Source organism: Bufo gargarizans, chromosome 1 (genome assembly GCF_014858855.1).
Source record: "Bufo gargarizans isolate SCDJY-AF-19 chromosome 1, ASM1485885v1, whole genome shotgun sequence".
NCBI lineage: Eukaryota > Metazoa > Chordata > Amphibia > Anura > Bufonidae > Bufo > Bufo gargarizans.
In genome coordinates, this window is record NC_058080.1 from 403,160,806 (window position 1) to 403,183,154 (window position 22,349).

A 22,349-nucleotide genomic window follows, 5' to 3' on the forward strand; every position below is an offset into this window, starting at 1 on the left:
TCTGGGCATTGTAGAACCTCAGGAAACATGACAGGTGCTCAGAAAGTCAGAGCTGCTTCAAAAAGCGGAAATTCACATTTTTGTACCATAGTTTGTAAACGCTATAACTTTTACCCAAACCATTTTTTTTGACCCAAACATATTTTTTTTATCAAAGACATGTAGAACAATAAATTTAGCGAAAAATTTATATATGGATGTCGTTTTTTTTTTTGCAAAATTTTACAACGGAAAGTGAAAAATGACATTTTTTTTGCAAAAAAATCGTTAAATTTCGATTAATAACAAAAAAAGTAAAAATGTCAGCAGCAATGAAATACCACCAAATGAAAGCTCTATTAGTGAGAAGAAAAGGAGGTAAAATTCATTTGGGTGGTAAGTTGCATGACCGAGCGATAAACGGTGAAAGTAGTGTAGTGCAGAAGTGTAAAAAGTGGCCTGGTTATTAAGGGGGTTTCAGCTAGGGGGGTTGAAGTGGTTAAGGAACGGCACTGTCCAAATGACAACAGGTCATTTTACATGCAGTGTGTATACACCTTTTTATATACCCTGCCTGTCCAAAAAAAGTCACCACCTGGATTTAACTAAGCAAATAGTTATGAGCCTCCTATCTGATAATTACTGCATGAGCGATTATCTTTCAGCTGGCAATAAGTTATTTACCCCAACTGCTGCAATGAGTTTCTTCTCATTTCTTAAACAACCATGGCGAAAGACACATCTCGTGGTTGTGGAAAAGATGTTAGTCTGTTTGAGAAGGGTCAAATCATTGGTATCAAGCAGAGAAAACATCTAAGGAGATTGCAGAAACTAATAAAATTGGGTTAAGAACTGTCCAACGCATTATTAAAAACTAGAAGGATAGAGGGGACCCATCGTATTCGAGGAAGAAATGTGGTGGGAAAAAAATCCTGAATGATCGTGATCGGCGATCACTTAAACGTTTGGAATCAAATCGAAAAAAAAAAAGAAAACGGTAGAGCTCAGGGCGTCTTTTAATAGTGAAAGTAAGAGCATTTCCACATGCACAATGCGAAGGGAACTCAAGGGATTGGGACTAAACAGCTGTGTAGCCATAAGAAAACCCCTAATCGGTTAGGCCAGTGTTTCCCAACCAGTGTGCCTCCAGCTGTTGCAAAACTACAACTCCCAGCATACCCGCACAGTCAAAGGCTGTCCGGGCATGCTGGGAGTTGTAGTTTTGCAACAGTTGGAGGCACACTGGTTGGGAAACACTGAGTTAGGCAAACCAGAAAATAAAGGCTTCAATTTGCTAGAGAGCATAAAGATTGGACTCTGGAGCAATGGAAGAATATCATGTGGTTTGACGAGTCCAGATTTACCCTGTTTCAGAGTGATGGGCGCATATGGGTAAGAAGAGAGGCAGATGAAGTGATGCACCTATCATGCCTAGTGCCTACTGTACAATCCTGTGGGGGCAGTGCTATGATCTGGGGTTGCTGCAGTTGGTCAGGTCTAGGGTCAGCAACAGTATGTGCTCCAAGAATGAGGTCAGCTGACTACCTGAACATACTGAATGACCATGTTATTCCATCAATGGATTTTTTCTTCCCTGATGGCACGGGTATATTCCAAGATGACAATGCCAGGATTCATCGGGCTCAAATTATGAAATAGTGGTTCAGGGAGCATGAGACATCATTTTCACACATGGATTGGCCACCACAGAGTCCATACCTTAACCCCATTGAGAATCTTTGGGATGTGCTAGAGAAGGCTTTGTGCAGCAGTCAGACTCTACCATCATCAATGCAAGATCTTGGTGAAAAATGAATGCAACACTGGATGGAAATAAATCTTGTGACATTGCAGAAGCTTATCGAAACGCCGCCACAGCAAATGCGTGCCGTAGTTAAAGCTAAAGGCGGTCACACGAAATATTAGTGTGAATTTTTTTGGGGACAAGCAGTGTATAAAAGCATGATGCTAAAGCTATTCAAAACCACATACAGTGGTGGTGGTCCAAGGGGTGTAAAATAACTGACAGGTTCTGTTTAAAATGAATGTCTCTTAAAAGATAGTATTTCTGTACTCATCGGCAAGATATCTAAGCGAATGCCTGGTTACCGTAACATAAACTAGGTGAAAACAAATAAACATTGCGGCACTTGGATATGAAAGGAGACTACACTCACACCACTGAGCGTAAAGCCAACCATACCATTCAGTGCACCTCTACTGTGAGAAGCTTTTGTCAATTGTTGAAAGGTAAAAGTCGAGTCTCTAGTGAAGCGCTGAGGTGATAAAGAAAGTTCACACCTTGTTTAACCACTTCCTTACTGGATCATTTACCCTCTTCCTGACCGAACCCAAGTTTGCAAATCTGACATGTCACTTTGGCCACTTGCACACAGCCGCTGGGCGGCCGTGGCTGTATTGTGGCCCACAAACAGCTGGTCGGCAATCCACGGCCACCAGCCGTGTGCACCCCGCATCACGGATGCGGACCATTCACTTGAATAAGTTTGCAATTCTGGAGATGCAGAATGGAGTCACGGAACACCGAAAGCACTACAGAGTGCTTCTGTGGTGTTTCTTTCCGTGGTTCCGCACCGCAAAAAAATGACATGTCGTCATATTTTTTATTTTTATTTTTTGTGGTGCGGACATACCAAGGATCCATTCAAGTTGAATGGGTCCGGCCCGCTGAGCGTCTGTTGCCCGTGCTTTGGGGACCGCAATTGAGGTCCCCAGTGCAAGGAACGGCCTCACAACGGCCATATGCATGAGGCCTTTGTGTTGTTAACTTTGGAATGGTTTTACAAGCTATTCTTTTTTTTCCGTGACATGTGGTACTTCATGTTAGTGGTGAATTTCGGTCTATATGTTTTAGCTTTATCTATAAAATGTCTAAATTCACTGAAAATATGTAAAAATTAGGGATGTTCTAAATTAGAATTTCTTTAATACCTCATAAAATAGTTGCATATTTCTAGTTTATGTTGGCATCATTTTGTAAATGTCATTTTCGAATGTTCCAAAACCAACTTTTTTAAGGACCAGTTTAGTTCTGAAGTGACTTTGGGGTGCTTACATAATAGAAGCCCCATTTTAAAAACTACAGCCCACAAACTAATTAAAACTGATTTTAGAAACTTTAACATTTGGAGCACGGATTTTGCTGGAATGGTTTTTGGGTGCTCATCATGTTTGCAAAGCCACTGAGGGAAAATTACACCCGAGGATATTTATCAAGGGGTGGATTGAGCATTTTAATACCACAGGTATTTTGCAGAAATGAATGAGCAGATATGGCATTTCAGTCCCCAATGTGCTGTGCCCAGCTGGTGCCATCTGAGACTTGCACTACACCCCTTAAATTGTTAAGCGGGTTCTACTAGGTACAGATATGTCATAAATATGGACGTAAAGTGCTGTTTGGGTATGCTGCAGGGTTCAGAAGGGAAAGAATTTTTTTTGTCTTTTGCAGTGCCGATTTGCTTTTGCGCAGCCTCTGGGTAACCAGTACAGCTATTTTCGGAGTACCATATGTTTATTTCTCTCTCGACGGACCTGTGTAAGGGCTTGTTTTTTGCTGAATAAGTTGCCATTGTGACTGACTATTTTGGGGAACTTTTTAGATTGTTTTGTAATTCACTTTTTGGGAAGCAGAATAAAGGCCGCAATTCTGCCATTGCTATTTGGTGGTTTTTACTGCGGCTTAAATGACATGTTAATTTTATTCTGCTGGTCCGTACGATAGCAGAGAAACCAATTTTTTATATAGTTTTTTTTTTTCAGTTTTGCTACTTTTACACGTAAAATTAAAGCATTTAATAAATTTTGTTTTTGTTTCACCATTTTCTGATCCATATTGTTTATTATTATTCTGGCTATGGTGTTCTGTGAGGGCTCATTTTTTGTGGGACGAGTTGACGTTTTATTGGTACCATTTTGAGGTACTTTATTGTTTTCAGTTTTATGCCTCATTCACACTTCTGTGATTTCCATCAATGATTGTAAGCTAAAGATATGTCGGTGGAGGCTCCAATCCTAAGGTATAAGGGCCCATGCAAACGTCCATATGTATTTTGTGGTACGCAAAAAATACGGATGACGTCCGTGTGCATTCCGTATTTTGCGGAACAGCCGGCCCCTAATAGTACAGTCCTATCCTTGTCCGTAATGCGGACAATAATATGACACGTTCTATTTATTTTTATTTTTTTGCGGACATGCGTAAACTTTTTTTTTTTTGGGGGGGGGGGGGGGGGGACCTCATTGAAATGAATGGTTCCGCATACGGTCAGCAAAAAAAAAAAACGGAACAAAGGCAGAAAGAAAATATGTTCCTGTGCAAGGGAAAGATCTGCTCCTGTTCTGTGTTTGTTTGTTTTTTTAAAGCTGCACCTGGTTTTGGCTCACAATCACTTATGGAAATCACTGATCAAATACTGACGTGTGAATGAGGCATTACTGTCACAACCAGACAGCTGAGAAGCTCTGACAGAAGCCTTTCAGAACCTCCTCCTTGAGTTTTCTTTGTTGTGATGTTCAGTTCCTCATCTCGTTAGCCTCTCTCAACTGTCATGTAGTTGGACTGATTGCATCCCTTTAAATTCCGCCCCATAATGCATTACTGGGTGGCTTATACTTCTTCCTGGAGTGTGTGTGCATGCTGATCCTGTTTCCCAGTCTGCTACAAAGTTAAGTGCTGTACATTTATCTGTTATTTTGTTTGCTGGATCCCAGGTGACCCTGACTCCCTCCGTGTCTGGTGTAGGGAGCCGATGGTCGTGTCCCCTCACTATTGTAGGGTGTTCAGGGGTTATATAGTCGAGGTGCGTGGATATGCAACCATCCACCTTTGGGATCTTTGCATAGGCTGAGCAGCCAGGGAAAGTGCTAGGTCTTGTGCAGGGGTCTCCCTTTTGGTTCCTTAGCTTTGGATCCAGTGAGTCATATATGCATGTTGCTTTGTCTTGTTTCCTGTACACCGTCCGTGACAATTAGGGTCCATTCACACGTCCTGTTTTTTTTCATCCTGAAAAACGGTCCGTTTTTTGCGGATCCGTTGTTCCTGAAAATGTTTCCGTATGTCATCCGTATGTCATCCGTTTTTTGCGGATCCGCAAAAAACGGAAACATGTATACATTTCAATAGTCAAATAAAGTTGTTTGGATTTCTTTGAAAAAAAATAAAAAATAAATAAATAAATAAATACATTTGTTATGTGTTTCCAGGAACGGAATCCGCAAAAAACGGATGACATACGGAATGACATCCGAATGTCATCCGTTTTTTGCGGATCCATTGACTTTGTATTGTACCAGGATCCGATTTTTCAGGACAAGAATAGGACATGTTTTATATTTAAACGGACATGCGGAACGAAACAACGGAAACGGACAGCACACATTGTGCTGTCCGATTTTTTCCAGGACCCATTGAAAATGAATGGGTCCAGATCTGGTCCTGATCTGTTCCTGAAAAAACGGAACAGATCAGGAAAGAAAAAACGGACGTGTGAATGGACCCTAACACAAAGCATTATTTATTTTTTTTAATCATGTTTTTGTGTTGCCAACTAGCTCTGTGTATACAGCAGTAGTTTTTCACCGTCCCTGCCTCCTCTATGGGGAGCACTGCTGTCCCTGACAACGGGCTCCTGTAGCTGCACAATTAGCTCACAGCTGCAATCGTTTTAAAACAGCAGTGCAGAGATATGTACCGACAGCCCAGATGTTTATTGTCTATGGGCTGTCTGGAACTGGTTAAAGGGTTTGTCCGGGTTCAGAGCTCCCCTTCACTCATTTACCATGTATGATAATTTTTTGGTCTGATGCTCGTCCTTGCCCTGCGCTGAATAGTGCAGGACAAGGGCTGTTTGTTTACTGCCAGTGATGTACCTGGCCTTTTCTCTGTAAGCTAGGCGGAGGCTTCCGCCTAGCAGTGAGCCCGGTGAGGTCACTGGCACTAATGGGCGGTCTTTATCACTGCTCTAGCCTGTAAAACCGCCTAGGGCGGCACTAAAGATCACCCTATTGTGCCGGTGACATCACCGGGCTCACTGCTAGGCTGAAGTCTCTGCCTAGGATACCTGTGTAAAGCCTGGTACGTCACCGGTAGTAAAGAAAAAGCCTTTGCCCTGCGCCATGCAAGAAATGCTCCGATGCTCCACTCATACATGGTAAATGAGTGAAGGGGAGCTTATGTCAACAACCCCTTTAAGGCCTCTTTCACTACAGTATGTCCATTTCAGTGTTTTGCGGTCCGTTTTTCACGGATCCGTTGTTCCGTTTTTTTGCTTCCGTTGTGGTTCCGTTTTCGTTCCGTTCCGTTTTTCCGTATGGCATATACAGTATACAGTAATTACCTTGAAAAAATTGGGCTGGGCATAACATTTTCAATAGATGGTTCAGAAAAAACGAAACGGAAGACATACGGATGCATTTCCGTATGTGTTCCGTTTTTTTTGCGGACCCATTGACTTGAATGGAGCCACGGACCGTGATTTGCGGCCAAATATAGGACATGTTCTATCTTTCAACGGAAATACGGAAACGGAATACAAACGGAACACATTCCGTTTTTTTTGCGGAACCATTGAAATGAATGGTTCTGTATACGGAACGCAAAAAACGGACCGCAAAACGGAAAAAAAAACGGTAGTGTGAAAGAGGCCTAAAGGTCCTTTTAAATAGATCGATTCTCAGGCAAGATATCAGGGATGGGCATTTGTATAAATGCTTGTTCCTGGTAATCTGCCTGTGTAGAAGGTGCCAGTGATCACAAACACTCGATCATTGGGTGATCATGTCTTTCTGCTGGCACCAAAAATCATAGTTCCTATGTAGCAGACAGTTGTGCTGGAACAATGATTTTCTGTGGGGACAAGCAATGGGTATAGTGATCACGTGTCCCCATGCAGTGGAGGTGATTGTTGCATGTAAATGCAGCCCTCATCTCCGCTGATGATCGGCCGGCAGTTATCAGGAGCATCTGCTTCGTTCATAGTCTGCTAGTTTATCTGTACATGTTAAAGGAACAAGATCCACTGAAATAGGATATGTACTAATCTTATAGTATGTAAAGGGCTATTTACACGGCCCAAGAATCTGGCAGATAGTCTATTAACGAGCGTTCATAGGAATCGTTAGTTATTATCTGGATGTGTAAAGGTGCCGCTGATGAACGATCAAAATGCTCATTCATTGGGTAATTGGATTGTTTGTGTAGGGCAAACGAGTCTGTATGGGGATGGCTTTAGCGATCATTCCTTCTCGTACTGTGCAGGAGATCGCTGCATGTAAATCCAGCGTTCTCTCTCGCTGACGAGCAGGAGATTGCCAATAAGGAATGACAATTGCCTGCTGAATTGTCCTGTCTAAGGGCTCTTTCACACCTGCGTTCTTTTCTTCCGTCGTCGGGGCTCTATGCCGGAAGAATCCTGATCAGTTTTATCCTAATGCATTCTGAATGGAGTGAAATCCATTCAGGATGCATCAGGATATCTTCAGTTCCGGAACGGAACGTTTTTTGGCCGGAGAAAATACCGCAGCATGCTCCGCTTTTTGCTCCGGCCAAAAATCCTGAAGACTTGCCGCAAGGCCGGATCCGGAATGAATGCCCATTGAAAGGCAATGATCCGGATCAGGCCTTAAGCTAAACGTCGTTTCGGCGCATTGCCGGATCCGACGTTTAGCTTTTTCTGAATGGTTACCATGGCTGCCGGGACGCTAAAGTCATGGCAGCCATGGTAAAGTGTAGTGGGGAGTGGGGGAGCAGTATACTTACCGTCCGTGCGGCTCCCGGGGCGCTCCAGAGTGACGTCAGGGCGCCCCACGCGCATGGCACGTCATCCATGCGCATGGGGCGCTCTGACGTCACTCCGGAGCACCCCGGGAGCCGCGCGGACTGTAAGTATACCGCTCCCCCGCTCCTACTATGGCAACCAGGACTTTAATAGCGTCGTGGGTGCCATAGTAACACTGAAAGCATTTTGAAGACGGATCCGTCTTCAAATGCTTTCAGTACACTTGTGTTTTTCCGGATCCGGCGTGTAATTCCGGCAAGTGGAGTACACGCCGGATCCGGATAACGCAAGTGTGAAAGAGGCCTAAAGAGAACTTAAATCAGGGATCATCAGCCTTCGGCACTCCAGCTGGAGTGAAACTACAACTCCTAGCATGCACACTTACTAGGCTGTTTTTGTAACTTTCCTAGAAGTGAAGGTAAGATTCTGGGAGTTGTAGTTTCAGAACAGCTGTAGTGCTGGATGTTGTATCTATGGCAATGTGGAGAAGAAGCAGCAGTGAATGGGATGATCTAGATTGACTGGGAAGAGCTAAAGTGTCAGATAAAACTAGAGGTGAGGTATTGGGTAAAGGTGCTGCGGTCACAGGTCTGATTGCTTTACAAGCACACCACTCCTAGGTATGTTCTCTCTGCTGCCAGAACTAATCGTGCAATCCAGGGACAAGGTACAATATTAAATATATGAACATTGTTTAACAGTGTTTTAATTATTATTACCTTATTGTCTGCAAAATGGTATAAAGTGGATGTGCGGCTCTCTTAACAGTGTGACACATACTATCTAATACATTACATTTTTCGGTTATGCTCCCATTTAAACTGCAGGTGACGTTAGGCTGTTAGTGGTCACGTGAGTGTATTAGCCATGACTCTGAGGTTTACATATGTTTACATATGTACCCAAGCGCAGCCAGTGATGTATGCATATGCAGACATGCATGGATAACAAAGCATTGGGTGGCAGTCACATGGTTGTATCCCAGGACTTCTAAAAAAGAGCCTCAAATCAGCTTTTTCTTTGCTTGCACATAGTTGCAAACGGAAGTGAATAGGTGAATAATCTATTAGTAAGATCAGTAGCTGAAGGAGCCACCACAGATAGCTTGGCATTAAAGAAGCACTCCCACAAGAATTTTTATTCTCAGACCTGTTAGAAAGGTACATGAACTGTAGTGAAGGTAATTTTCTTACCAGTGACTGTATTTGTGAGTTATCCCCTCTCTTCTGATTTTCAGCTTTTTCATGTGACCAGCACTCTGAGTTTTCGAATAACACAGCATGTCCATGTGTGGACAGGAAGTCAGATTCTTTATGTATTCCTACTGGAGCCTCCATGTCAGTCTCATAGGAATTAAAAGTAACTGACTGACTGTCCTTTCTCAAGTTTGAGATCACGGTGTTGGTCTCATGACACAGCTGAGGATCAGAAGGGAGATTGTAACTTTCAAATACAGTCACCAGTAAGATTACCTTCACTACAGTTTACATCATATACCTTTCTAACAGGTTAGGGAATAAAGAAAATTGTGCGAGTGCATATTTAATATTTCTTTGCTGCACTGTATAGCACTATTATTTAGTCAACTGTGAGTGTTTTTAGGCGATCATTATGGCACTGTTTTGTAGCATCATACTGTACAGTATACCACATATGATACGCATACAATTAGTGGTATCCAATGCCAATTGCAATGAATTTTGCTTTATTTGCCCATACGCCTATGTAAACCATGAATACAAGAAAGGAAATAAAAGTGGAACATAAACTGCCTAATTATGTTGTTGGGGACATACTGTATGTTACATCCCCACATGCCATGATAAAGCACACAATAGCTTCCCAGCAGAATCTGATACCACCACACAACACCAAATACCTCCCCAGCAGAACCAAATAAGCACCACAGTGCATAATAAAATGCCTCTTTAACAGCACAAAATACCACCCCAGCAGCACAAAGTAACCCCCCTGGCAATGTTGTCCCCCTAACCACTCCTCCCCCACTGGCAGCAACATTATCTGCTTAACCACCCTTCACCCACGGTAGGTAACATTGCAAACCTCACTACCCCTCCCCCACTGGCAGCAGTGTTGTCCTGTTAACCCCACCTCCTTCAGTGGCAGCAGCATAGTCTGCCTAACTACCCCTCACCCACTGGCATTAAAATTTCACACGTCAGTGAGTCCTGGACATGTGTTGTCCGTGATCTCCAGACCGCAAATGTACCCATTGACTTTAATGTGTATTCCATAGACTGTGGGTCGGTGCTTTTCACGTATCATTGCTAAAATATGCTTGGAAAATAATTTTCAACCTAGCAGTGTCCGTGGTGTACAGATTATGCAGTGAGGGCTAAATATACACAAGGACGAAACACTAAAGAACCACTGACCATCTTGCCACGAGAGTCAATGAGGCCTAAATCGTTAAATTACATATTTTCCATGTTCATGTTCCACCTCTGGCTTTAGCTTGAAAAAATAAAAAGTACTTATCCAATACTGTATGCTATTGTACCGGCAACAACAATTGCAGAGCTTTTTGAGGATTTTCAAGAATTGAAAGCCACGGGGGATATTTTTGTACAAATTTATAGTAGAATAAAGTTGACCTGTCGGCTTCACCCAGCACAGAGAGGTACCTAGACTTGCTGCTATTTCACAGTGAATTGATATGTTACATTGTACCTGTGCTCTCTCAAGTTACCGTACATTACATATTTCTTCTAGGAAATACTGTAAATTACAAGAAATAATGTCATTTGATACCATGCATGACTCTATGGAAATCTAATAACAATTGGTTCTGATGCCTCCAAAATGTGAACTCAGAATAGAAAAAATATTTAAAGAAGAATAAGCAGATAACATCTAAAAAAAACTCCTTGCATAAAAATTTAGAAATAGCTGCTGGAAGCTGTAAATTGCCATGTAGAGGACAGGAGCAACTTCAGGGTCCTGGTGTATCATGGGCTGTTTGCTCATTTTTGTCCCCCCAAAAAATGTGACTTTACTATTTTTACACCAAAAATGGGTGTTGCATGAAAGGGCCGGTTGGTCCAACATATTTAATGTAATTTACAGCAGAAAATCGGGTTCAATTATAGCTGAAATGTACACCAGCTCTGAGCTAGTGTAGATATCCGAAATGGGGCGCAGGTTAGGATGGGAGATGCTCCAAAAGGAAGTGGCCTATCTTGCACAAGTTAGGCTACATTCACACGTCAGTATTTTCCTATATCCCGATTTTCGGTCCGTTTTTTTGCGGATCCGTTGTTCCTGAAAATGTTTCCGTATGTCATGCGTTTTTTGCGGATCCGCAAAAAACGGAAACATGTATAAAGTTCAATAATCAAATAAAGTTGTTTGGATTTCTTTGAAAAAAATTGAAAGAAAAAAATAAAAAATAAATTTTTTTTTTTTTATGTGTTTCCAGGAACGGATTCCGCATAAAACGGATGACATACGGAATGACATCCGAATGTCTTCTGTTTTTTTGCGGATCCATTGACTTTGTATTGTACCAGGATCTGAATTTTGCGGACAAGAATAGGACATGTTTTATATTTAAACGGACATGCGGAACGGAAGAACGGATACTGACAGCACACATTGTGCTGTCCGATTTTTTTCCAGGACCCATTGAAAATGAATGGGTCCAGATCTGGTCCTGATCTGTTCCGCAAAAAACGGAACAGATCAGGAAAGAAAAAACGGACGTGTGAATGGACCCTAACTCTGATTGCAAAGGCTGGCGTATGAAATGCCAGTCTTAGTAAATCAGGGCCTTAAGGTATGGCCACACGGTCAGGTTTCTGCATGCAGTTTTGAAATCCAGGACTAGAAGTGAATGAAAAAAAACAAAGAGAAGCTGTATCTACCCTTTATACTTTATCTCCTTTTATAAACCACTCCTCATTTTGGATTCCAAAACTGCATACAGAAACCTTATGTGGCCGTACCCTAAGTATCCCAGAGAAATAAAATGGAGAGGTCCTAACCTGGTGATACAGGAGCAGCTCATCCTAGCACAGGTAGAGAGCAGTACAAACCTAGCAGTAACACAGAATCGCTGCATGCACTACTAGTGAGATACTCATGCTGATTGTCTAGATCGTTGAGACAATTGCAAGTAAAAAGCATACAAAAAACACCCTGTTCAACCCCTCAGCCACAGGACATATGCACTGGAAAAGGTGAAGTTCAGCACGGTGTCTCTGTTAAAACATCATCATTTAATAAGGTCTGTTAAAAAAAAAAAAAAAAAAAAAAAAAACACATACCATGAGTACAGTACCAGATCATGACCTATCCCTCATTGCCATGATTAAGAACCATCTAGTTTGAAAGGCACGGACCAATCTGTATTCATGGTATGTGTAATTATTATTATAATATATATTTTTTAAAGGACTTTTATTAAATGATCTTTTAACAGAGACACTGTGTGCTGGACTTGACGTTTTACATGACAATTGCAAGTGGCTCAGATACAGACTGTTTGGCATTTTATTTTAATTTCAGTTCCCAGTTTCTTTGTTGAAAATGTTGTAACCTGAGGCTAATTTTATCTGAGTTTTCTGAGATTTTAATTCTGATATCCTATCCTCTAGATAGGGCATCAGTATCTAATCGGTTGGTGTCCGACACCCGGGACCCCGGCTGTCAACAGTTTGAGAAGGCAGCGGTGCTCCAGTGAGTGCCGCGGCTGACTTGCAGCTTACCAAACAGTACGTAGTACAGCAGCTGTGCAGGATAACGCGCTCAGCCCCATTCGCTTCTATGGGGCTGAACTGTGCCTAGGCCAAGCTGCAAGAGAGCCATGGGTGCTACTGCGAGCACGGCTGCCTTCTCAAACAGCTGATCGCAGGAGAAAAATTACATTTTAATATATGCAAATGGTCCTCTAGGAGCAATGGGGGTGTCATTACTCCTAGAGGCTCAGCTCTCTCTGCAATTGCCGCACCCTCTGCCCTTTGACAGGGCCAGGCAGTAAAAATCATGCATGCCTGGTTCTGTCAATTAAAGTGCAGAGGGCACGGCAGTTGCAGAGAGAGCAGAGCCTCTAGATGTAACGGCAGTGCCCCCCGTTGCTCCTAGAGGCTCATTTGCATACATTTAAACCTCATTTTTCTCAGTAATGCGGGCACATATGAAAATTGGACCAACACAGATGTCTTCAGCTGCCAAGTGCACATGTAACAGGTCAGCCAGTTTTATAGGTACAAGTCTGCTGACAGATGCCCTTTAATTTTCTTATGTTCCAGAGCCATGCATGTATAGAATGAACAGCTGATTTTGACAGGATTGATATTCCGTTTTAACATTGATATACAATTTTATTTTTCCCCACAGATGTCATGGCAGCCTCAGTATCGAAGCTCTAAGTACCGTCATGTCTTTGGCAAGCCCGCTAACAAGGAAAGCTGCTACGACAATGTGCCTATTACAAGAAGCGTACACGACAACCATTTCTGTGCCGTAAACCCAAACTTCATTGCTGTGGTGACAGAATGTGCAGGTGGAGGAGCCTTCATTGTCATACCCATACAGCAGGTATGAAGTAACTTGTTTAAGCAGCTTTATCATTTTAATTATAATTCTTGTAAATTTGATGATGGCAACTAACCTCACCAAACTATTTGTATAAGTCATCGTTTCCAACATCTGAAAATGCTTTCTAGGGACACTGCTTATGTTGTGGCTTGGGCCCTTGGCTTACCAGGGACGTGGCTCATTGGAATACAATGTTTTTTCCATCATTTCTGCCATACAAATAAACTGTGCTACTAGTTACTTGCAGCACAGTCCTATTCGCTTGCCAGGTTCACCACTAATTAGGAGGTAATATTTTAAATAGACAAGTAAATCCAAGACGTGCAAAATTTTAAATATTTCTATAAAATTCTGTAAAGGGATGAGAGATTCTACTGCTGTCTTGCTAGGGAGGGGTGCAGTCATTATTTTCGCACCCACCGTGCCCTTCAAAACTAACAAAATAGTAAGAAAATTAAAGGATGTGTCCACCCGTCACAACCAATTTTTAAGAATAGAAAATAAATAAACTTACCAATCTTCCTGTTTTCTGAACCTGCAGTTATACCCTCTTCCCTCAGTCCCCTACTTCTCGCTACAAATTGAAAACTGTCTTTCCCCCTCAAAATTATCTAAGGATTATTTCTCTCCCTTCTTAGAGTCCCCTACAGTAATCTCCCTCCCATCCTCCCAAATTGTTTCTTCTTTCCCTTGCTCAAATTCATTTTCTCACCCCCTTCCCTATCGGGTATAATCTCCCACCCAATCTCATAACTTTAAGTCCCTTGGCCCCAACTACCTCTGCATCTACTATAGGACATAATAACGGCAGGCAGTGGCCACATGAGGAACAGATACACAGAGGACACATGAAACACACATACATGGCTCACACAGTGGACACATTATGTACGCATACACAAGTCACACAATGGACATATGATGCACACATATGCAGGTCACACAGGGGACACATGCACACACTGACCATTCATACATTGGACACATGCACACACTGACCGCTCACACAGGGGACAAATGCACATACTAGAAGCTGACACATGTGCACACACAGGGCACATATGCACACACTGTCAGTTCACACATTGGACACATGCACACAGACTGCTCACACAGGGGACAAATGCACATACTAGAAGCTCTCACAGATGACACACACAAACACAGGGGACACATGCGCACACTGACAGTTCACAAAATGGACATATGCACACACCGACAGTTCACACAGGAGACAAATGCACATAATAGAGGCTCACACAGATGGCACATGCTCAGACACACACAGGTCACACAGATGGCACATGCGCACACACACTGACAACTCGCACAGGGGACACATGCCAATATTTTACTTCTTGGGGTGTTGCTTTGAGACCCTTGCATTCCTGGTAACTCTGATTAGAAGAAGTAGGCATAAAAGGGTCCATCCCAAAAGAGAACATGGGGGAAGGAGATGAGGTGCCCCTGCACCTCACTAGGACTGCTAGGGAAAGGAGAGGGGAGGTGATGGCAAGCATGGACTGCTTGAAATGTGTTTCTATTGTATTATGAAGCTGATTGACTTTTTTTTTTAGATCTGGGGATACATGGCATTAGTTACAGTAAAATAGCAGGATCCTCAAGACACTCTTAAAGAAAAAGTTGCTAACAACTTAGAAAAAATGGGTGGATTGTTTTCAGGATACATTTTATTTTTTTATTTTTTATTATAATAAATTTTTCTTTTTCTTTTTTTTAGTTTTATAATAAAAGAAAGTAGGTATTACATAGTGAATTTGCTCCCCCAATAATAATGAGTCAAAAGAAAAAAATGAAGAAGCTACTCAATGTGTACTAGTACACTGTCCAGTCTAACATCCTCTCTGTTTGGAGTTTTAGCACGGCTGGGAGTCTCACTTAAAGAGGTTGTCCAATAAAAAAATATTCTACAGTTTTCAAACCAGCACCTGGCTCTGAATACTTTTGTAATTGCATGTACTTTAAAAATGTATAATATCCACTGAGTTATTCAATAAAATGTATCTGTATAGCACCATCTGCATTTTTTTTTTTTCATTTCTTTGTCCGGCTCACTGAGACGGCCGCACATGCTCAGTTTCATTCTTGAACTGCCTTCTGAGCTGTGATAGGGAGACCATGGACACGACTCATGAGCTGCAGCAGAAAAGACACGTCCCCTTGAGCTGCCAGCTTGATATAAATCCAGTAGAGCAATGAATGGTGAGATCTCTGGATCCATGTGAGGTACAGGGCTGGTTCTAGTTTTATTTGAAATAGATTATCTACTATATGATGTCAGGTTTTCATTTATTACATTAGTCATGGGATAACCCCTTTAACATTCTTTATCAGACTAGGGAAGAGTAAGAGATGGTGACTCAGTTAGAGCACCATACCTCTCCTATTTTATCCCAGTAGTATAGCTGGTCAGGGCTCCTCACATTTTTACAAATCAATGCAATGTTCCTCTGTTTACATGTTTATCTAGACCTCTCTCTCAAGAGAAGAATAAAGCAGTCCCTAGTGAGGCTTACTGTACAGTTAGAGACCTTGTCACCACAAAATGCAGTGCAATCTGCGGGGATCATGTTATATAGCAGGAGGAGCTGAGCAGATTTATATATAGTTTTATGTGAAAAGATTCAGTAAACTGCATTCCATGTGTAAGTTTGTATACAGAGATATCGGTCAGCCACTGATGGATGATAGGGTGGTCTTAAGTTCAGAAAGAGCAGAGATATAAATGTCTAAAATATAAGTTTTAAAGAATCTTTTCCCACAAAACTTTATATCAATCTTCTCAGCTTCACCTGCTCTATAATATGTCTGCACTGCATTTTCATAGAGACAGGTTCTCTTAAAGGGAGTCTGTCACCTCTATATGGCCATATACAGCGCTTACATGGCTCTGTAGCACATACAGGATTGTAACGGTACCTTTGTTCTTTTCTTTAGACTTGCACCAGCAGGAAAAACAAAGTTTAATTCATATGTAAATGAGCACTCGCAAGTGCCCAGGGGCGGCGTTCAGTGTGTAGGTGCACAGGCTGCTCTGCCTTCTTTTCACTTTACTCCTCCTCAGCCTCTTCCTTTGCCCGCCCTCCAAGTCTCTTGCCTCATCGATAGGTCCGAACTTGGAGGGCGGGCAAAGGCAGAGGCTGGGGAGGAGTAAAGTGAAAAGAAGGCAGAGCAGCCTGGGCACCTACACACTGAACGGGGCCCCTGGGCATTTGCGAGTTCTCATTTGCATATGAATTAAAGTCAAATTCAGTTTTGAGAACTGCAAAAGTAAACCAAGCATCTGTGATAATATCTTGTAGGCAGAGAAACTGCCCAATAATCTTACAAAGACCTCTGGAAGAGCATGACATTGAATGGATTAATGCAATTTATTTACAAAAAAAAATGAAACATATACAGCCTTTATTCTACATAATTAAAAAACGAATCTTTATTTCATGATGGAATAATCTTTGGATGGTAATACATTATCCTCAAAAAGCATATTATATTAAAAAAAAATCTGATTTACCAGACGCTGTGTTTCCTACTTTTTAATGCTCTGCCAGGCCTTTACTGCAGCGGTTTTCAGTTGCTGTTTGTTTTGTAGGCCTTTCTGTCGGAAGTTTAGTCTTTAAAAAAAGAAATGCATGCTCCATTGGGTTCAGATCAGGTGACTGACTTGGCCATTTAAGAATATACCACTCCTTTGCTTTAATAAACTCCGGGGTTGCTTTGGCTTTGTTTTGGGTCATTGTCCATCTGTATTATGAAACGCTGACCAATCATTTTGGCTGCATTTGGCTGGATTTGAGCACACAGTATGTCTCTGAAAACCCCAGAATTCATCCGGCTGCTCCTGTACTGTGTCACATCATCAATAAACGCTAGGAACCCAGTGCCACTGGCAGCCATGCATGCCCATGCCATCACACAGCCTCTGCCGTGTTTTACAGATGATGTGGTATGCTTTGGATCATCAGCTGTACCATGCCTTCGCCATACTTTTTTTTTTCTTTCCATCATTCTGGTAGAGGTTGATCTTGGTTTCATCTGTCCAAAGAATGTTCTTCCAGAAGTGTGCATTTACCTTCTTATTCTTGAGGCTTATGAGTGGCTTGCACCATGCAGGGAACCCTCTGCATTTACTTTTATGCAGTCTTCTCTATATGGTAAATTTAGATATTGATACGCCTATATCCTGGAGAGTGTTGTTCACTTGGTTGGCTGTTGTGAAGGGGTTTCTCTTCACCATGGTAATTATAATGTGATAATCCACCACTGTTGTCTTCCGTGGGCGTCCAGGTCTTTTTGCATTCTTGAGGTCACCAGTGCTTGCTTTCTTTCTCAGGATCTACCAAACTGTAGATTTTGCCACTCCTAATAGTGTAGTAATTTCTCGGATTGTTTTTTTCTGTTTTCGCATATGAAGGATGGCTTGTTTCACCTGCATGGAGACCTCTTTTGACTGCATGCTTACTTCTCAGCAAAATCTTCAAAATGCAAGCACCACACTTCAAATCAACTCCAGGCCTTTTGTGTGCTTAATGGAGTATGAAATAATGAAGGAATTGCCCACACCTGTCCATGAAACAGCCTTTGAGTCAATTGTCCAATTATTTTTGGTCCGTTTAAAAACGGGGTGCCATCTGTAAAGGAGCTTAACCCCTTAGGGAACCATGACATACCGGTACGGCATGGTTCCCGAGTCCTTAAGGACCCATGACGTACCTGTACGTCATCTATAGCTCCCATCACCAGCGGGCGGTGATTGGAACACTGTGCCTGCTCAAATCATCGAGCAAGCACCACTGCTAAATGCGCAGGGTGGTCGCCTGACCAACTCCCCCCCCCCCCCCCCTTGTGTCGACGATCGCCGCAAACCGCAGGTCATTTCAGACATGCGGTTTGCGGCTTTTACCTGGTGCGGTGGTCGGCGGTGCCATCGGGTCCCCATGGGGCTGTGGGGGGGGACCCGATGGCATGGAAGGCAGCGGCAATGCCTTCCTGAGGCATCGTGCTGCCTTCCGGTGAAGAGCCTGTGAGATCCAGCCCCCTGGATCTCACAGGCCAGAAGCTGTATGAGTAATACACACCGTATTACTCATACAGCCAATGCATTCTAATACAGAAGTATTGTAATGCATTGTAAAGGATTAGACCCCCAAAAGTTCAAGTCCCAAAGTGGGACAAAAAAAAGTGAAAAAATAAAGTCCCCCCCCCCCCCCCCCAAAAAAATAATAATTGAGTTTCAAGTAAAAATAAACCAAAACTTCATTTTCCCCAAATAAAGTAAAAAAAAAAATGGTAAAAAATAGGGGGAAAAAATAGAAATTATACATATTGGGTATCGCCGCGTCCGTATCGACCGGCTCTATAAACATATCACATGAACTAACCCCTCAGATGAACACCGTAAAAAATTAAAAACTGCGCTAAATAAACAATTTTTATATCTCTCGATGTTTTCTTCCCTTCCACGCCCCCTCCTTCCTTATGTCTCTTGTTTCTCCCCCCATGTCAGTGTTGTTCTAAAGGGTGACAACTCCTAGTGAGTTGTCCGTTTAGCCGCAAGAATATCCTGAAATTGATATGTGGTTCCTTAGGCCACAATGCTTTATGGAATGTATAACATGGAGGCAATGTTACGAAGCGAGTCTATATCTGTACTCATTTTTTTATGATTATTTTCATTCTTTGTATTTGTTGTATTGATAACAATTTTCTCATTGTTAAACTATATGCGGGACTCTAAAGGTTCTAATGTAATACTCTATGTATCAATTGTCGCTAGCCATTATCCATTTTGGTTTCTTCCAATAAAAAGAGAGTAAACATAAATAAATAAATAAATTTGTCACCTTACATCACAAAAAGTACAACAGCAAGCGATCAAAAAGGCGTTTGGTACTATTTTGGACGGTGGACAATCTGTCACCTCATCCCGCAAAAAATGAGCACCTGCCTGAGACAATCGCCTAAAAAATATAAAAACTATGGCTCAGAATATGGAGACACAAAAACATAATTTTTTTTTTTGGTTTTAAAAAAGCTGTTATTGTGTAAAACTTGTATAAATATAAAAAAATAAAACTGTGCTAAATGATTTTTTGTCACCTTGTATCACAAAACGTGTAATAGCAAGCTATCAAAAAGTCACACGCACCCCGAAATAGTGCCAATAAAACTATCATCTCATCCCGCAAAAATCATACCCTACCCAAGGTAATCGCCCAAAAACTGAAAAAATTATGGCTCTCAGACTATGGAAACACTAAAACATGATTATTTTTATTTATTTTTTGCTTCAAAAATGAAATCATTGTGTAAAACTTACATAAATAAAAAAGTATACATATTAGGTATCGCCACATCCGTGACAACCTCGTCTATAAAAATATCACATGATCCAACCTGTCAGATGAATGTTGTAAATAACAAAAAATAAAAACGGTGCCAAAACGGCTTTCTTGTTATCTTGCCAAAAAGTGTAATATAGAGCAACCAAAAATCATATGTACCCTAAACTAGTACCAACAATACTGCCACCCTATCCCGTAGTTTCTAAAATAGGGCCACTTTTTTGGAGTTTCTACTCTAGGGGTGCATCAGGGGGTCTTCAAATGGGACATGGTGTCAAAAAAAAAAAAACAGTCCAGCAAAATCTGCCTTCCAAAAACCGTATAGCATTCCTTTCCTTCTGCGCCCTGCCGTGTGCCCGTACAGTAGTTTACGACCACATATGGGGTGTTTCTGTAAACTAAAGAATCAGGGCCATAAATGTTGAGTTTGGTTTGGCTGTTAACCCTTGCCTTGTAACTGGGAAAAAATTATTAAAATGGAAAATCTGCCAAAAAAGTGAAATTTTGAAATTGTATCTCTATTTTCCATTAATTCTTGTGGAACACCTAAAGGGTTAACGACATTTGTAAAATCAGTTTTGAATACCTTGAGGGGTGTAGTTTATAGAATGAGGTCATTTTTGGGTGGTTTCTATTATGTAAGCCTTGCAAAGTGACTTCAGACCTGAACTGGTCCCTAAAAATTGGGTTTTTGAAAATTTCTTAAATTTCAAGATTTGCTTCTAAGCCTTGTAACATCCCCAAAAAATAAAATATATCATTCCCAAAATGATCCAAGCCTGAAGTAGACATATGGGGAATGTAAAGTAATAACTAGTTTTGGAGGTATTACTATGTATTATAGAATATTTGATTCAGGTTATATTTTATACCTGGCCTTACTGTGGTTTGTTTGTTTTTCATTCTCTATGTTGCACTCGCAATACAAACCCTGCTTTATTGCTGTGTAGGTTCACTTTTTGACTGCTGACTCACCTGTGTAACAAGGTTATCATACTGTTCCCTGATCATTGGCTGGTCATTGTACCATGTATATTCCATTGATCAATATATACATTTTTTACAATTGACACGTGTGTTATCCCAGGGTGGCACTCTTTTTCTGCTCTTATTCACTTTTTAATGGCATATTACTTACCCTTTTCTTTACATATGTATCTTTCAATCATGTTACAATAAAATATATATTTTTACTTTTGGTACTATGAGCTCCGCTATCTTGTTTTTTTTGCTATTTCACTCGGGAGCTTGTACCGAGTTATAAACTATGGGTGTGCTTTGTGGCTATATTAGGTGGGCACTGGTTTCCATTTCCCTTTGGGACACCCTTGGTCTCTTTTGTTTTTCTATGCATTATAGAAGTAGAGAAATTGTAACTTGGAAATTTTTAATTTTTTATACATTTTTGGTAAATTTGGTATTTTTTTTAATAAATAAATTTATTTATTTTTACTTCATTTTACCAGTGTCTTGAAGTACAATATGTGACGAAAAAACAATCGCAGAATGGTCTGGATAAGTCAAAGCGTTTTAAAGTTATCAGCACTTAAAGTGACACTGGTCAGAATTGAAAAAAAATGGCCAAGTCCATAAGGTGAAATAGGGCCGAGTCCTTAAGGGTTTAAACTCCTAAACCCTTCATCCAATTTTAATGTGGATACCCTCAAATGAAAGCTAAAAGTCTGGACTTTATGTCAATGTCCATTATATAACTATAATATATTTTAGTAAACAGGTGTAAAAAACTAAGTTTGTCAGTGTCCAAATATATATGGACCTAACTGTACATTTTACATGGGGCTTTTCAGATTGTTCCCTGCATTTCATAATGGAAGAAGAACGCAGCCATATATACTGTAGATTTTACTCTATCTGATTTAACAACAGTAATTGAAACAATTTGACACACAAATGTAGTAATTATACAGATTTGTGCTAATAAAAATGCCTCGGTCTTCAGGTGTATTACTTCTCATGTTGACCCAGTTGTAAAAGATGACGTTAGATAAAATATAAGCGCTCCATAACTGTACGACATCTGACAGTAAATACACCATGAATCTGCATGATATGCTGTGGATCTGTGTTTTCTCAAGAAGATTACTGTGACCGATTACGGATTCCTTGTGTTTATAGAGTAAGATATCATAAGTGTCTACAGAGCTTCACGGGCTTACAACTGTGATTGCAACAGTAGAGAACGTTAGTTTCTGTCAGACATATTAAAAACACATTGTTTTCTTGGTTAGGCTTGTATTTGTGATTGATGCAAAAAGCACAATGTGCTTCAACGCTATATAAAAAATTCTGAAAACTCTATTTAGCCATTTTGTGTGTGTTTTATGCCTGTTCCTGGGAAAGTTTAGTTACATATAAGCATGTACTTGGTAATCGCCCAACTTTTTTTAAAGGGGTTATCCAGTGACTATCAAACGACAGCGGTGGCTCACCCTCTTCCTATACGGGTAAGGTGCACACCCCCTGGCCCCACCCTTAGGACCAAATGTAAAGAATTGTCTAAAAAACCAGGTATGGGGGGGCACTCTTCAAATGATAACACTCTGAGGGATGATGATAATACAATTTAATAAAATTTAAATTAAGATTACACCCCTAAAACATACATAAAATATGGTACATCATTGAA

General features: G+C 41.1%; 1 protein-coding gene across 2 annotated transcripts in view; it reads left to right on the forward strand.

Annotated features, from left to right (window-relative positions):
• CORO2A (coronin 2A) overlaps window positions 1–22,349 on the forward strand; it is a 192,696-nt gene that overhangs the window by 100,288 nt on the left and 70,059 nt on the right. For both annotated transcript variants that reach the window (XM_044271266.1, XM_044271271.1), the window contains one exon: window positions 13,137–13,337. In XM_044271266.1, coding sequence (XP_044127201.1) covers window positions 13,137–13,337 — 201 coding nt within the window. The remainder of the gene's footprint in view (window positions 1–13,136; window positions 13,338–22,349) is intronic.